The following is a 17,500-nucleotide window of genomic DNA, read 5'->3' as shown; positions in this document are numbered from 1 at the left end:
TGTACTCGATGAGTGCCATCGCCTTAGACAGGTGAGACACACACACACACACACACCACAGTGTTCGCCAGTGTGTACTCGATGAATGCCATCGCCTTAGACAGGTGAGACACACACACACACACACACACACACACACACACTGCAGTGTTCGCCAGTGTGTACTCGATGAATGCCATCGCCTTAGACAGGTGAGACACACACACACACACACACACACACACACTGCAGTGTTCGCCAGTGTGTACTCGATGAATGCCATCGCCTTAGACAGGTGAGACACACACACACACACACACACACACACACTGCAGTGTTCGCCAGTGTGTACTCGATGAATGCCATCGCCTTAGACAGGTGACACACACACACACACACACACACACCGCAGTGTTCGCCAGTGTGTACTCGATGAATGCCATCGCCTTAGACAGGTGAGACACACACACACACACACACACACACACACACACACACACCGCAGTGTTCGCCAGTGTGTACTCGATGAATGCCATCGCCTTAGACAGGTGAGACACACACACACACACACACACACACACACACTGCAGTGTTCGCCAGTGTGTACTCGATGAATGCCATCGCCTTAGACAGGTGAGACACACACACACACACACCGCAGTGTTCGCCAGTGTGTACTCGATGAGTGCCATCGCCTTAGACAGGTGAGACACACACACACACACACACACACACCGCAGTGTTCGCCAGTGTGTACTCGATGAGTGCCATCGCCTTAGACAGGTGAGACACACACACACACACACACACACACCGCAGTGTTCGCCAGTGTGTACTCGATGAGTGCCATCGCCTTAGACAGGTGACACACACACACACACACACACACACACCGCAGTGTTCGCCAGTGTGTACTCGATGAGTGCCATCGCCTTAGACAGGTGAGACACACACACACACACACACACACCGCAGTGTTCGCCAGTGTGTACTCGATGAGTGCCATCGCCTTAGACAGGTGAGACACACACACACACACACACACACACACCGCAGTGTTCGCCAGTGTGTACTCGATGAGTGCCATCGCCTTAGACAGGTGACACACACACACACACACACACACACACACCGCAGTGTTCGCCAGTGTGTACTCGATGAGTGCCATCGCCTTAGACAGGTGAGACACACACACACACACACACACACACACCGCAGTGTTCGCCAGTGTGTACTCGATGAGTGCCATCGCCTTAGACAGGTGAGACACACACACACACACACACACACACCGCAGTGTTAGCCAGTGTGTACTCGATGAGTGCCATCGCCTTAGACAGGTGACACACACACACACACACACACACACACACACCGCAGTGTTCGCCAGTGTGTACTCGATGAGTGCCATCGCCTTAGACAGGTGAGACACACACACACACACACACACACACACATTAACCCGACCCCTAAACCTACCCATCACACCAAAAATGAAGTGAGTTGATGCTTAAAACAAGCTAAATGATCTGCAAATGGGGTTAGAAAAATAATCTTGTTTCTGTTTGAATTAACATTATTTTTGAAAAGCATGTTTTGCAGTGCATCCGGATTACATTCATACTATATAGATCAGGGGTGCCCAACCCTGCTCCTGCCGATCGACTGTCCTGCAGTTTATCTCCAACCCTAATCAAACACACCTGAAGCAACCAGTTAACGTCTTCAGGATCGCTTGAAAATGGAGATGAGCTGTGCAGGACAGTCGATCGGCAGGAGCAGGGTTGGGCACCCCTGATATAGAACATACTTTTTTAGCAGTACTTATTCAAAATAAGTGTCTACTCAAGAGAGTATGTGATTTCGGATGCAGCTTGAACTTGATCGTATGTACAGGTGACTCTTATGTAAACGGGTCACTTCCTGTGTCACTTCCTGTCTGGTCAGGTACATGGCGATCATCCACCCGATGAAGCCCCGCCTCTCGGCGACGGCCACCAGAGCCGTGATCGTGTGTGTGTGGATGCTGGCCGGGTGTCTGGCGTTCCCGCTCTGCTTTTACTCCGTGACGGAAGTGCAGCCGCACCGGACGGTCTGCTACGTGTCCTGGCCGCGGCGCGACGACGACGCCTTCATGTGAGCGCACCCGCGAGTGTGTGTGACGCTGCTTCTCTCGGCCAGCGCTTCATGAGTGTGTGTGTGTTGACAGATATCACCTGATAGTGGCGGCGCTGGTGTATCTCCTGCCTCTGGCGCTCATGGCCGTCGTCTACACCAGGATCGGAGTCACGCTGTGGGCCGGAGGATTCCCCGGACACTCCTCGGGAAACTCCCAGGATCATCTGCAGGCCAAGAGAAAGGTCTCTCATCAATCTCTGTCCCATTCATTTCATATTATCACTGTAAAGCTGCTTTGAAATAATCTATATTGTTAAAAGCGCTATATAAATGAAGGTGACTTGACTTGACTAATCATCTACATGCAGACACTGAGACACATGTTCATTTAGATCGGTCCTTCTCCACCAAAGGGCCTCACAAGCAGGCAATTAAAGAGATAGTTCACCCAAAAATGAAAATTAGCCCATGATTTACTCACCCTCAAGTCATCCAAGGTGTATATGACATTCTTCTTTCAGACGAATACAATCAGAGTTATATAAAAAAATGTCCTGGCTCTTCCAAGCTTTATAATGGCAGTGAATGGCTGTTTCTGTTTTGAAGTCCATCAAAGTTCATCTATCCGTCATAAAAGTGCATCTGTCCGTCATAAAAGTGAATCTGTCCGTCATAAAAGTGCATCTGTCCGTCATAAAAGTGAATCTGTCCGTCATAAAAGTGCATCTGTCCATCATAAAAGTGCATCTGTCCATCATAAAAGTGCATCTATCCGTCATAAAAGTGCATCTATCCATCATAAAAGTGCATCTATCTATCCATGATAAAAGTGCATCCGTCCGTCATAAAAGTGCATCTATCCATCATAAAAGTGCATCTGTCCGTCATAAAAGTGCATCTGTCCGTCATAAAAGTGCATCTATCCATCTATCCGTCATAAAAGTGCATCTATCCATCATAAAAGTGCATCTGTCCATCATAAAAGTGCATCTATCCATCATAAAAGTGCATCTATCCGTCATAAAAGTGCATCTATCCATCATAAAAGTGCATCTATCCGTCATAAAAGTGCATCTATCCATCATAAAAGTGCATCTGTCCATCATAAAAGTGCATCTGTCCGTCATAAAAGTGCATCTATCCGTCATAAAAGTGCATCTATCCATCATAAAAGTGCATCTATCCATCATAAAAGTGCATCTATCCGTCATAAAAGTGCATCTATCCATCATAAAAGTGCATCTGTCCGTCATAAAAGTGCATCTATCCGTCATAAAAGTGCATCTATCCGTCATAAGTGCATCTGTCCATCATCAAAGTGCATCTGTCCGTCATAAGTGCATCTGTCCATCATAAAAGTGCATCTATCCATCATAAAAGTGCATCTGTCCATCATAAAAGTGCATCTGTCCATCATAAAAGTGCATCTATCCGTCATAAAAGTGCATCTGTCCATCATAAAAGTGCATCTGTCCGTCATAAAAGTGCATCTGTCCGTCATAAAAGTGCATCTGTCCGTCATAAAAGTGCATCTATCCGTCATAAAAGTGCATCTGTCCATCATAAAAGTGCATCTATCCATCATAAAAGTGCATCTGTCCATCATAAAAGTGCATCTGTCCATCATAAAAGTGCATCTATCCATCATAAGTGCATCTATGCGTCATTAAAGTGCATCTGTCCATCATAAAAGTGCATCTGTCCATCATAAAAGTGCATCTGTCCATCATAAAAGTGCATCTGTCCATCATAAAAGTGCATCTATCCGTCATAAGTGCATCTATCCGTCATTAAAGTGCATCTGTCCATCATAAAAGTGCATCTGTCCATCATAAAAGTGCATCTATCCGTCATAAGTGCATCTATCCGTCATTAAAGTGCATCTGTCCATCATAAAAGTGCATCTGTCCATCATAAAAGTGCATCTGTCCATCATAAGTGCATCTATCCGTCATTAAAGTGCATCTGTCCATCATAAAAGTGCATCTGTCCATCATAAAAGTGCATCTGTCCATCATAAAAGTGCATCTGTCATCATAAAAGTGCATCTGTCCATCATAAAAGTGCATCTGTCATCATAAAAGTGCATCTGTCCGTCATAAAAGTGCATCTATCCGTCATAAGTGCATCTGTCCATCATAAAAGTGCATCTATCCATCATAAAAGTGCATCTATCCGTCATAAGTGCATCTATCCGTCATTAAAGTGCATCTGTCCATCATAAAAGTGCATCTGTCCATCATAAAAGTGCATCTATCCATCATAAAAGTGCATCTATCCGTCATTAAAGTGCATCTGTCCATCATAAAAGTGCATCTGTCCGTCATAAAAGTGCATCTGTCCGTCATAAAAGTGCATCTATCCGTCATAAAAGTGCATCTATCCGTCATAAAAGTGCATCTATCCGTCATAAAAGTGCATCTATCCGTCATAAAAGTGCATCTGTCCATCATAAAAGTGCATCTATCCGTCATAAGTGCATCTATCCGTCATTAAAGTGCATCTGTCCATCATAAAAGTGCATCTGTCCATCATAAAAGTGCATCTGTCCATCATAAAAGTGCATCTATCCGTCATTAAAGTGCATCTGTCCGTCATAAAAGTGCATCTGTCCATCATAAAAGTGCATCTATCCGTCATAAAAGTGCATCTATCCATCATAAAAGTGCATCTGTCCATCATAAAAGTGCATCTGTCCGTCATAAAAGTGCATCTATCCGTCATAAAAGTGCATCTATCCGTCATAAGTGCATCTGTCCATCATAAAAGTGCATCTATCCATCATAAAAGTGCATCTAAGTGCATCTATCCGTCATAAAAGTGCATCTATCCGTCATAAGTGCATCTATGCGTCATTAAAGTGCATCTGTCCATCATAAAAGTGCATCTGTCCATCATAAAAGTGCATCTGTCATCATAAAAGTGCATCTGTCCATCATAAAAGTGCATCTGTCCATCATAAAAGTGCATCTGTCCATCATAAAAGTGCATCTGTCATCATAAAAGTGCATCTGTCCATCATAAAAGTGCATCTAAGTGCATCTATTCGTCATTAAAGTGCATCTGTCCATCATAAAAGTGCATCTGTCCATCATAAAAGTGCATCTATCCATCATAAAAGTGCATCTATCCGTCATTAAAGTGCATCTGTCCATCATAAAAGTGCATCTGTCATCATAAAAGTGCATCTATCCATCATAAAAGTGCATCTATCCGTCATTAAAGTGCATCTGTCCATCATAAAAGTGCATCTATCCATCATAAAAGTGCATCTATCCGTCATTAAAGTGCATCTGTCATCATAAAAGTGCATCTAGGGTGGTACCTGAGCAAGACACTTAACCCCTAGTTGCTCCAGAGGCGTGCGACCTCTGACATGTATAGCAATTGTAAGTCGCTTTGGATAAAAGCGTCAGCTAAATGAATAAATGTAAATGTAAATGTAAATCTATAACTTCTGGAATCACAAAACGAATTGTGGATAATTAATTTAATATACTCAAGGCCCGTTCACCCCGAGAACGATAACTATATCAGCGGACAATAACGTTTGCTGCAGTTCTACCGTCTGTCGCTTTAAATGCTTGAGCGCTTTAAAGCAGGATGGATTCTGATTGGCTGTCAATGTTTTTATCATTCATCAGCTGGAAAAAAAAATTCTGAAAGTGATTGCAAAGATATTGTTCCTTTGTGTCGTTATAGGGGCTGTTTACACCACACCGTTTTCAACTAAAATCGTAAAACTTTTTATGCGTTTTGGCCATTCATTCTTTACCCGACAATGGCGTTTTGGGCGCCTGAAAGTGCAAGTTTTTGAAAATGGTCTCCGTGTAAAAAAACAAAAACGTGAATCTCTGAAGACAATGACATCATGCACATGCGTAATACGTGTTCAGTCTACAGTGATCTGTTTCATTCCTACTGACCGCCAGAGGCAGTGCAAAGCACTAGTGGATAATCGCTGCGCCAGCTAGATAGATCGAGAAGAGTATAACAACAAAGTCAAGTCATGACGCAGACCGAGACGCAGGGAAATAAACCACTGGAACTCGGTGGCCAGCCTCTTTCGCTTTCTCGCTTCTGCTAGGTCGTTTGTTTTCACGCTGTCCCGTGCAGCCTTCCCGAGTTGCGAGGATTCGCCCTCCCAAGCTGTGACAGCGCACTCTACACTATCATCAGGACGGATATCTTGGATTATCATATCTTAGATTCATTGCACACCCGCTGTTGTGCTAGTTATTGAATGCCATGCAGTTCTGTCCGAAGGCAGACTTGACTTTACTCGTGAGAGCGTTTCATGTTATAGAATTTTTGGTTCCGAAGATTTTTTTAACTGCTGAGTGGGTGTTATTACAGTTTTAAATGCTTACGGTGATAACCGAGGACGTGTTATTGACGGAGTCATGGATCATAGCTCTCTCAGATCCGTTTCAAGTTGCAAATTGTGTCCGAATACACTTCTTCCCGACGACGGACACGATCGATGCCCATCATGTTTAGGCGCTCAACATCTGAAGGAGGCCCTGACTGATGTAGTACAGTTGATTTGGCAACGGTTTGGCAAGGCAGAGGTCGACCTGTTTGCATCGGAAATGACCACTTATTGCCGCTGGTGGTTCGCGAGAGCCGAGGCGTCCAGTCCATTGGGACAGGATGCATTAGCCGACGTGTGGCCGAGTTGCCTGTTGTATGTGTTCCCTCCATTTCCACTTCTGTGGGAAACATTACATCATATATTCCTATACAAGCACAGGGTACTTTTAGTGGCACCTCGATGACCAGCCAGGCAATGGTTTCCTCTCCTTCTAAGTCTGTTACAAAGTGAACCATGGCAGCTTCCCATCAGACGGGACCTTCTCTCTCAGATGCACGGCCGTGTTTGGCACCCAGATCCAACTCGTCTTCAGCTCTGGGTTTGGCCCTTGGGTCCAGATCACAGTTAATGGATTGTGAACCAGCAGTAGTGAACAGTATCGGCAACGCTAGGGCTCCTTCGACACGACAGCTTTATGCTGCTCGTTGGAGGATATTTTCTTCTTGGTGCGGGGATCAAGGAATTGACCCAGTTCACTGTACTGTGCCGACAGTACTGAGTTTCTTGTAGCATCTATTAGATGACAACAGGGCGGCCTCCACTCTAAAAGTTTATGTTGCTGCCATATCTGCTGATCATGACCCGGTTGCTGGTGCTTCCCTTTGGTCTCATAACTTTGTTTGTAGATTTCTGAAGGGAGAAAGGCGTTTAAAGACCGTTCGTTCTACTCCTTTTCCTGTGTGGGACTTACAGCTTGTTCTGGAGTCCCTTTGTACACCACCATTTGAGCCGTTGGCTGTTGCAGAGATATAAAGTGGTTGTCCTTAAAAGTGTCTTTTTTGTTGGCCGTTGCTTCCACTAAACGTGTTGGTGAACTTCATGCCTTTTCCGTGAGTGAATTGTGTTTACGCTGGTTACCAGTGGATTCTGGGGTCATTCTTCAGCCTAATCCAGCCTTTTCCCTAAAGTTTTGTTACCACAATTTGTGAATCATTCTTTTCATCTGGCTGTTTTTCAGCCGCCTCATAATCCCTCAGATACAGATGGGGGAGGTCTCATCTTCTGTGTCCTGTACAAGCTTTAAAGTGCTATGTTCAGTCTACTGCTTCTTTCAGACAGACGGATCAGTTATTTGTCTGTTATGGTGAGGTACGCAAGGGTGCACCTTTGTCCAAACAGAGACTATCACGCTGGATTGTCGAGACAATAAAGTTGGCGGATAATAAATCTCATCAACCCTTACCAGTGGGTGTTACTTGTCACTCCACTAGGGCCGTGTCTTCGTCTTGGGCCGCTTTACGGGGAGTTTCCTTGGCGGATGTCTTGACCACAGTTACATACGTAACTAGCGTTTCATCGCCATCTAATGGCCTGGCAGCAGAATACAGCCTTTTTAGTCATTCTCGCAGATCCGTGTGAATGTGGATCGTTTTGACAATGGTGTCGCCTGTATGTGGGAAACACTTCTCTGTTTTAAGCATATCGTTGTCGTGTAAACATACACTGAGTTGTGGTGTGGACTCTGTTTTTGACTATGAATTAGTTGTAATTAAATTTTAATGTAGATGCCTTGTTAGTAGACTTTACTGTAAATGAACCAGTTTTTCTAAGCTATTTTTTTTTCAAGCATGTGTAAGTGTTTTCTCCATCTTATGACCAAGGTTGTTGTATTGTTGTGTGTAGGTTGTGAAGATGATGTTGATCGTGGTGGTGACATTTGCCATCTGTTGGCTCCCATATCATGTGTATTTCATCGTGACGAGCTTCAACCGTAAGCTGATGAGAATGCAGTCGATCCAGCAGGTTTATCTGTCGGTGCTGTGGCTCTCGGTCAGCTGCTCCATGTACAACCCCATCATCTACTGCTGCCTCAACAGCAGGTGTATATCTCACACACACACACACACACACGACTAACAACCTGTTGAAGACCTGTTGAGTTCACTTTTCTAGAGAACTAAAGTGTCTTTAACACTCTCACTATTAACAAGTTGCTTATTAGCATGCATATTACTAGGATATTGCACGTAAAAAATGCTTTTCTTACTCAGTGTTTCTGTCTTGTTTCCAGTCCAAATATCTACAAATTCTTAAATCAAGATGCATTTACTAGATGAGTAAAATGACATAAGATATTATGTCCTGTTTTCCGGGAGAAGTAATCAAAATTAAGTGAGTAAAAAAAGCGTTTTGGTTCTGTTTCTGCCACAGGTTCCGAGCCGGATTCAAGCGTGTGTTTCGCTGGTGTCCCTTCATTCACGAGTCGGACTCTGACAGACTGGAACTCCAGATGACCCGGTTCCAGCCGACCCAGAGCAGCCTGTACACGGTCACGCGCGTGGAGTCCGATGCTAACGCTAATCCCGCCAGACGCAAGAGCTCCAGCACCAGCCAATCACGGGCCTCCTCCCGGCCGTCACTCAACGGTGGTCTCCATGGAAACCCCTCGGGCACCGCTGAGACGGAACGCGGATCAGAGTCGCTCGCTGAACACTAAGATGCAGAATCAGCAGGACATTCACCTTCTACAAAAAATGCTTTTCTTACTTAATATTTTTGACTTGTTTCCAGTCCATATAAGAAAAATAATCTTGTTTCTGAATTAACATTATTTTTCTTACCCCATTGGCAGATAATTTTGCTTTGGACTGGAAACACGACAAAAATACTAAGTAAGAAAAGCATGTTTTGCAGTGTGTCAGTCTCAGTCCACCTGCTTCAGTTTGACAAGCTATTTGTACTCTTTCAGTTCAAATACAGTATATATACACAAAAGTCACTACACATATGAAATCGAATACTTGTGTTCTGAGGACACACACTCTGGTCTGTTGGCGGAGAGTTGTCACATTAGTTCAGGCATAGTGCTGTTATCAGCTGCCAAATCACTCCAACCACTACCATTCTCTTATTAGACCGGGAGGAGGGTTTGAACCAGATTAACTACGTCACAGCTAGGGTGACCAGACGTCCCGAAAAATTCGGGACAGTCCCGAAATCTAAGCTGTTGTCCCGAATCCGGCCCTAATTATCCCGAAAATTATACTAAAGCAAAATCTGGAGTAGTTATTGTCTGATAAAACATTAAAAACTGTCCAGCCCCCGCCAGCTGCTCATTGGCTGCAGCATCTTTTTTGTTTCTTTTTTTGAAGTTCTACAAAGATACTGTAGGCGCGAATTTAGAAATGCATTGATAAGCTAATTTTCATTCATTTGTTTCGTTGACATGGCTGGTGTACCGGAACCCCAACACGCCGCTAAAAAGCAAAAACGTCTCTGCCAGCCAGTCATAAAGGAGTGATTGGTCTCGGCACTGTGTGCAAAAAAATACTTCGGCCTAATGTCTGAGGTCGGGTCACACAAAGCAAATCATCTACACAGTTATTTAGTTTTCTTATTTAATGACCGACAGTTGTATTAATAATTTTAGGCTATAGCCTGAAAGGTCTGATTTACGCACTGTTACAACAGTCATTGTTTTGTTTTTTTCACAATGACATTTCAGTTCATGATTTTAATGTTGTTGTTTTTTGTGGCAGACTAAAGACTAATGACAGACTGTTGATCTGGAATAAAAATATGTTAGGTTCAGGTTTGAAAATCGTTATCTTTTATTATAGGCTATGTCAAGCTCAAGGTCAAAGTTTATTTATAAAGCACATTTACAAGTAGACACTACTGCCCCAAAGTGCTGTACAGGTATAAGAAATAACATAAAATACAAAACTATTCCAAAAAATATTTAAAAGCAGACAACAAAGAATAAAATGTCACAGCTCAGCCAATATTAGACTACAATAGTATGTAGTCTAATATCATAGTAGGCCTACTCCTACTACCCTATACAGACCCTTTCCAAAGAATTAGAATATCATGGAAAAGTTTATTTATTTCCATAATTCCATTCAAAACGTTAAACTTCCATAGATTATAGATTCAGGGCCCACAACTTTTCAAGTATTTCGTTGTTTATTTGTACATAATTTGGGCTTCCGGCTCATAAAACCCACGAAAACAGGATTTCAAAAAATTAGAATATTACATGAAATCACACAGTAATTACACAGTGATACCATGGTCATTGAACCAGGTTTTGGTTCTTTTGGCAGTGTGAGCGGGTGCAAATCCTGCTGGAAAATGAAGTCAGCATCTCCATAAAGCTTGTCTGCTGAAGGAAGCATGAAGTGCTCTGGAAATGTCCTGGTAGATGGCTGCGTTGAGTGGACAGCACAGTGGACCAACACCAGCCGATGACATGGCTCCCCAAACCAACACAGACTGTGGAAACTTCACACTGGACTTCAAGCATCTTGGATTGTGTGCCTCTCCATTCTTCCTCCAGACTCTGGGACCTTGGTTTCCAAATGAGATCAGAAAAGAGGACTTTGGTCCACGGTGCTTTATTAAATCCAGAGTCAGCGCAGCCGTCTACCAGGACATGTTCAGAGCACTTCATGCTTCCTTCATTTTCCAGGATTTGCACCCGCTCACACTGCCAAAAGAACCAAAACCTGGTTCAATGACCATGGTATCACTGTGTAATTACTGTGTGATTTCATGTAATATTCTAATTTTTTGAAATCCTGTTTTCGTGGGTTTTATGAGCTGGAAGCCCAAATTATGTACAAATAAACAACTAAATACTTAAAATCGTTTAAGTTGTGGGCCCTGAATCTATAATCTATGGAAGTTTAACGTTTTGAATGGAATTATGGAAATAAACTTTTCCATGATATTCTAATTTTTTGGAAAGGGTCTGTATATAAAATAAAATTTGGATTTAATACATTAATTTCTTATTGAAACTAAATCCTGTCATCCAGCATCTCCTCTCTTCCTCTTTCATCCTTTTCACCAAATATGTGTTTTCGTCGTACAGATTAATACAGTACAGAGAACATCAGAAAAAACATGTAGGATGTTGGAAAATAACAATGTGTTTTCTGTTCACCAAATGCTTTTTAATCTTCGCTATTGCTTCAATATAAATGAACAAGCGCCCCGTTATTTGTTGTGTAGTGACGTGTGTGTTCAAGTAAGCAGATATGAGCAGATTCTGCACAATACACTGTATTTAATATATCATGATGACACTCGAGTATTTGCGCTAAATCTGCACTGATTTGTCTTACACAAACTCCCCAGCAAAGCGAGTAAACATTATAATTATGACCGCCGCTAGCATAGCTAGCGAAAGCGGTCTTAAAGGGATTGTCAAAGTTTTTTTTTTTTTTTTTTTTTGTCATCTACTGAATTTTTCGTCACCGATACCAGGGACACCGAAACACCGGGGAACATGAAATTTGGTGGGCATGTAGCCCCACTAGACTTTTACGGAAAAATTTAGTTTGGTCCCCGGGGGCCACTCCCCCCCCGCGCTGGGCCCCCCCAAACCCAAAAAATGCAGTTTTTCCTAAATAACTACCTGAACCGTGGCACCGAGGATGAAGAAATTTTTATGGTATGTTGGTCTTAAGGGCCCACATCAACCTAGCCCATAATCACTCATTTGTGATTTGCGCCCCTTCCCATAAAAAATGAAAATGCAATATTATTCTGCTATAATCGCCCCTATCTTCAGTTGAGATGTTCAGAACTGCACCATATTTCATGTGTATGATTAACTTGACATCCTCTGGGGGTATGCTAAGTTTCGTAGAATTTCATCCATGGGGGGGTATAAAATAAATTCATTTATGTGCACATTTAGTGACTGTACACTCATCGGCCTGTAGATGGTGCTGTTGAGCGAAGGGTTGCTGGTTTAGGATGATACTGTCACACACACACACATGCAGGAATACAAACAAACGCAAGCATGCACACACACTGACATCCACATGCACAGACACACACACACAAACACACTCGCGCACACACATGTACGCACGCATACATACACGTACAGACACACACAGACATACACATACACAAACACATACACACACACACAGACAGACAGACATGCTTCTACTTTTTTTAGGTATATACATAAACACGCAATACAGCCAAATTGCTCCACGTCATTTCTTTTTGTGGAAAGCCAGTGCAGGCCTGAGCGGCGGTCATATTTTGTACCACCATGCGGTACATCTAGTTAACACGCCAAATTGGCGAGAGATTGACAGCTGATTTTTACCCGCATTTGGCGGGTGTTCATTTCAAACCCTGATATACGTGACATTACTGCTTGGAAAGCATATTCAAACTGCTCACAACCACTATAAGTATCAAACCATACGAGAGAGCGTATCACCGTGCACCTTCTGGCTTTCGTCTTCTTGTGTTTTAGATTACCAAGGCTTTCACGTCCTAGCGGACATCACTGCTGAGAGACACAGCCAAGCTACAGTAAAGACATATCGGGATTTACTGCCACGTCTACATGTTAACACTGTTTTGCTTTTTAAAGACATTACTAAGTGTTTTAATCGTCTGTATATCACTGAAGCTGATGGTTCCACGGGGGTTCATGCTAAAGCTCTGTATGTTAATTAATTACGGAGCAAGAACCCCCATAAAGAACCATACTGTACCACCAAATATAACGTGTTTTAATAAACTCAAAGTAACTTGCCTAAGTAGTCCTGTCTGAACTTCATCTATACAGCGCTTTAACAATATAGAGTTTCACAGCAGCTTTACAGTGATAATTTATACCTTGTTTTTGTATTTGCATGTTCGCAGATGGCTCACTGATTTTCTTTGATTATGGTATGGGCTAAAAGTGAAGGGATTAGGTTTGTGGGAGCATTGTTAGTGTGTGCGTGTATATGAATGTGAATGTTACCATATTTAAATGTTTGTTATAGTCTTGTGTTGTATTTACTTTAATTATGATTTTCCATTTTGATGCTGGTTTCGTTGTAATGTAAAGGACCCCCTCGAAAATGAGATGGTGCATCTCAAGGGGTTATCCTTGAAAATAAAGAAATAAAAAATAGGAGATTACAGGAACAGAGATTGTTTAGGCTTTACAGCAGCTCTAGAATAAAGTTATTGTCCAGATAAAGTTAGTTTTGATTGATTCACTTCCGTCGCAGAGATCATTAGTTATTAACTTAGAGGCTGCTAACACACACCGTTCTCACAGAAAACAGAAACTTTTAATGCGTTCTGGACGTTCATTCACACAACAGTGTCTGGAGCTCGAGAACACAAACTTTGAAGACAGGTTTCAAAGTGCAAGTTTTTGAAAATGAGTTTTGAAACCGATACCGTAATCATCTCTGTGTAAACTTTAAAAACACGACTCTGTGAAAAAGTTGACGGCTTCCTAATGATATCTCCCAAGGGTAGCATGTACCGAGTGAACAGCAGCGGCCCCAGCACTGAGCCTTGTGGTACGCCATACTGAACGTGTGTGTGTGTGTGTGTGTGTGTGTGTGTGTGTGTGTGAGGGTAGCATGTACCGAGTGAACAGCAGCGGCCCCAGCACTGAGCCTTGTGGTACGCCATACTGAACGTGTGTGTGTGTGTGTGTGTGTGTGTGTGAGGGTAGCATGGACCGAGTGAACAGCAGCGGCCCCAGCACTGAGCCTTGTGGTACGCCATACTGAACGTGTGTGTGTGTGTGTGTGTGTGTGTGTGAGGGTAGCATGTACCGAGTGAACAGCAGCGGCCCCAGCACTGAGCCTTGTGGTACGCCATACTGAACATGTGTGTGTGTGTGTGTGTGTGAGGGTAGCATGTACCGAGTGAACAGCAGCGGCCCCAGCACTGAACCTTGTGGTACGCCATACTGAACATGTGTGTGTGTGTGTGTGTGTGAGGGTAGCATGTACCGAGTGAACAGCAGCGGCCCCAGCACTGAGCCTTGTGGTACGCCATACTGAACATGTGTGTGTGTGTGTGTGTGTGAGGGTAGCATGTACCGAGTGAACAGCAGCGGCCCCAGCACTGAACCTTGTGGTACGCCATACTGAACATGTGTGTGTGTGTGTGTGTGTGAGGGTAGCATGTACCGAGTGAACAGCAGCGGCCACAGCACTGAACCTTGTGGTACGCCATACTGAACGTGTGTGTGTGTGTGTGTGTGTGTGTGTGAGGGTAGCATGTACCGAGTGAACAGCAGCGGCCACAGCACTGAACCTTGTGGTACGCCATACTGAACGTGTGTGTGTGTGTGTGTGTGTGTGTGTGTGAGGGTAGCATGTACCGAGTGAACAGCAGCGGCCCCAGCACTGAGCCTTGAGGTACGCCATACTGAACGTGTGTGTGTGTGTGTGTGTGTGTGTGAGGGTAGCATGTACAGAGTGAACAGCAGCGGCCCCAGCACTGAGCCTTGAGGTACGCCATACTGAACGTGTGTGTGTGTGTGTGTGTGTGTGTGTGAGGGTAGCATGTACCGAGTGAACAGCAGCGGCCCCAGCACTGAGCCTTGAGGTACGCCATACTGAACGTGTGTGTGTGTGTGTGTGTGAGGGTAGCATGTACCGAGTGAACAGCAGCGGCCCCAGCACTGAGCCTTGTGGTACGCCATACTGAACGTGTGTGTGTGTGTGTGTGTGTGTGTGTGAGGGTAGCATGTACCGAGTGAACAGCAGCGGCCCCAGCACTGAGCCTTGTGGTACGCCATACTGAACGTGTGTGTGTGTGTGTGTGTGTGAGGGTAGCATGTACCGAGTGAACAGCAGCGGCCCCAGCACTGAGCCTTGTGGTATGCCATACTGAACGTGTGTGTGTGTGTGTGTGTGTGTGTGTGTGTGTGTGTGAGGGTAGCATGTACCGAGTGAACAGCAGCGGCCCCAGCACTGAGCCTTGAGGTACACCATACTGAACGTGTGTGTGTGTGTGTGTGTGTGTGTGTGTGTGAGGGTAGCATGTACCGAGTGAACAGCAGCGGCCCCAGCACTGAGCCTTGAGTTACGCCATACTGAACGTGTGATGTTTCAGGCACAGTCTTCAGATGATGGCTTCATGGTCACAGTTTTGAGCACAACATGCGTTCTCTCACTCTCTCTCTCTCCACATGCGACCGGCTAAAGGCAACGTTTGCGCTGCGGGTCGAGTTTATTTAGTGTGTGTCTGTTTTGTGTTTTGTGTGAGTCTTGTGCTTTACCGCGTGTATCGTCATCTTTGTGTTTTTAATAACAGTTTTGTTTGTCATGTGCTGTAATTCACAGTTACTGACAGTGACAATCATTGTGTAAGTAGTGTGTGTGTGTGTGTGTGTGTGTGTGTGTGTGTGTGACACCAGTCATTGCTGTTAACACAGCAACAGAATTTTTTTTAAGCAGTTTCAACATGAAAAAAACTCTTGTTTTGGTCAATTACTGTGATTCTACTTTAATCTAACTCTCCTGCTAGTCAAACGTGTGTGAGAGAGTTGTTCGTGATGGTGAAAGACACAGACAGAATGTCTTTATACACACACACTCTCTCACACACAGTCAGTGACTATAAATGGAAGTGGTTTGCGGGTCAGATGATGTTCACACACACACACACACACACACACACACGGGCACCGGTGGCACTGAACATGTCATTCATCACACTTGTTGCACAGATATCTTGAATATAAACAGGAACAAACAGACGTAAACATCAGGACTTTCAAACAAACACAGTGAGTGACGTGTGACGTTACACACACCTTCAGCACACTGATGGAAGGTGTTCGTCAGATACTGTGATGAACACACACACACTGCAAGAAAAGCTTTTCTTAGTACTTTTGTTCTGTTTCTAGTCCAAATATCTAAAAATTCTTAAATCAAGATGCATTTACTAAATGAGTAAAATGACATAAGATATTAAAGGGGGGGTGAAATGCTATTTCATGCATACTGAGTTTTTTACACTGTTAAAGAGTTGGATTCCCATGCTAAACATGGACAAAGTTTCAAAAATTAAATTGTACGTTTGAAGGAGTATTTCTGTTCCAAAAATGCTCCTTCCGGTTTGTCACAAGTTTCGGAAAGTTTTTTTCGAGTATGGGCATGTGTGACGTCAGATGTAGCGGAATTTCCTTATACGGGTCCTAAGGGCACTTCTCCGGAAGGACGCGGGCGCGCGCGCAACCGTAGACCAGAGCGAGAGAGCGAAAGCAGTACGCCCATCAAAGCGCTATGCTCGGCTTTAGGGAAGTCAATATCACCAAAGAAGTGGGTTTTTGGTTGCCAGGGCAAGACAACCCTGCACAGATTCCCAAAGAACCCGGCGTTAAGGGACCAGTGGATGGAGTTTGTTTTTTCAGAGCATCAACGGAGGTTGTGCAAGACTGTTTGTTCCCTGCATTTCGACGATGCTTGTTTTATAAACAAAGCCCAGATCGACGGATTTGCAGATCGTCTAATGCTTAAGGATCGAGCCGTCACAATGATAAAGGTTCGCGGTCGTGCGTTGGAACCGGGCGGTGAGTAAAACTGCTTCAAATGTCTCTGTGTGTTGTTAGCTCGGCTTTAGCTCCGCCCACACGGCCCGCCTCCAGCCGCTCGGTTTTTTCCGGAAAGACTCGGTACAGCCTATCTTTCTTTTATAAATATAATAAAACTAAAGACTTTTTGGAGATATGAAGGATGCAATACTACTCTATAGGTACTCAAGATTAACAGGAGATTGAGTGAAAATGAGCATTTCACCCCCCCTTGGTCTTGTTTTCCGGGGAATTAATCAAAATTAAATGAGTTGATGCTTAAAACAAGCAAAATGATCTGCCAATGAGGTCAGAAATATCATCTTAATTCAAACAGAAACAACATTATTTTTCTGACCCCATTGGCAGATCATTTTGCTTGTTTAAGCATCAACTCACTTAATTTTTATTTATTTTATATTTATTTATTATTTTATTAGACTTAATATCTTATGTCATTTTACTCATCTAGTAAATGCATCTTGATTTAAGAAATGTTTGATATTTGG

General features: G+C 43.7%; 1 protein-coding gene across 1 annotated transcript in view; it reads left to right on the top strand.

Moving 5' to 3' along the window:
• LOC311072714 (neuromedin-K receptor) overlaps positions 1-10,364 on the top strand; it is a 12,641-nt gene extending 2,277 nt beyond the window's left edge. The window contains exons 2-5 of the mRNA XM_084097901.1: positions 1,927-2,115; positions 2,189-2,339; positions 8,315-8,511; positions 8,843-10,364. Of these exons, the coding sequence (XP_083954027.1) occupies positions 1,927-2,115; positions 2,189-2,339; positions 8,315-8,511; positions 8,843-9,128 (823 nt within the window). The 3' untranslated portion in view covers positions 9,129-10,364. The remainder of the gene's footprint in view (positions 1-1,926; positions 2,116-2,188; positions 2,340-8,314; positions 8,512-8,842) is intronic.
• Positions 10,365-17,500: the final 7,136 nt, after the last annotated feature.

Source organism: Abramis brama (genome assembly GCF_963993115.1).
Source record: "Abramis brama genome assembly, chromosome: 22".
NCBI lineage: Eukaryota > Metazoa > Chordata > Actinopteri > Cypriniformes > Leuciscidae > Abramis > Abramis brama.
The sequence above is the reverse complement of the archived record's forward strand: the minus strand, read 5'-3'. Positions and strand labels throughout refer to the sequence as shown.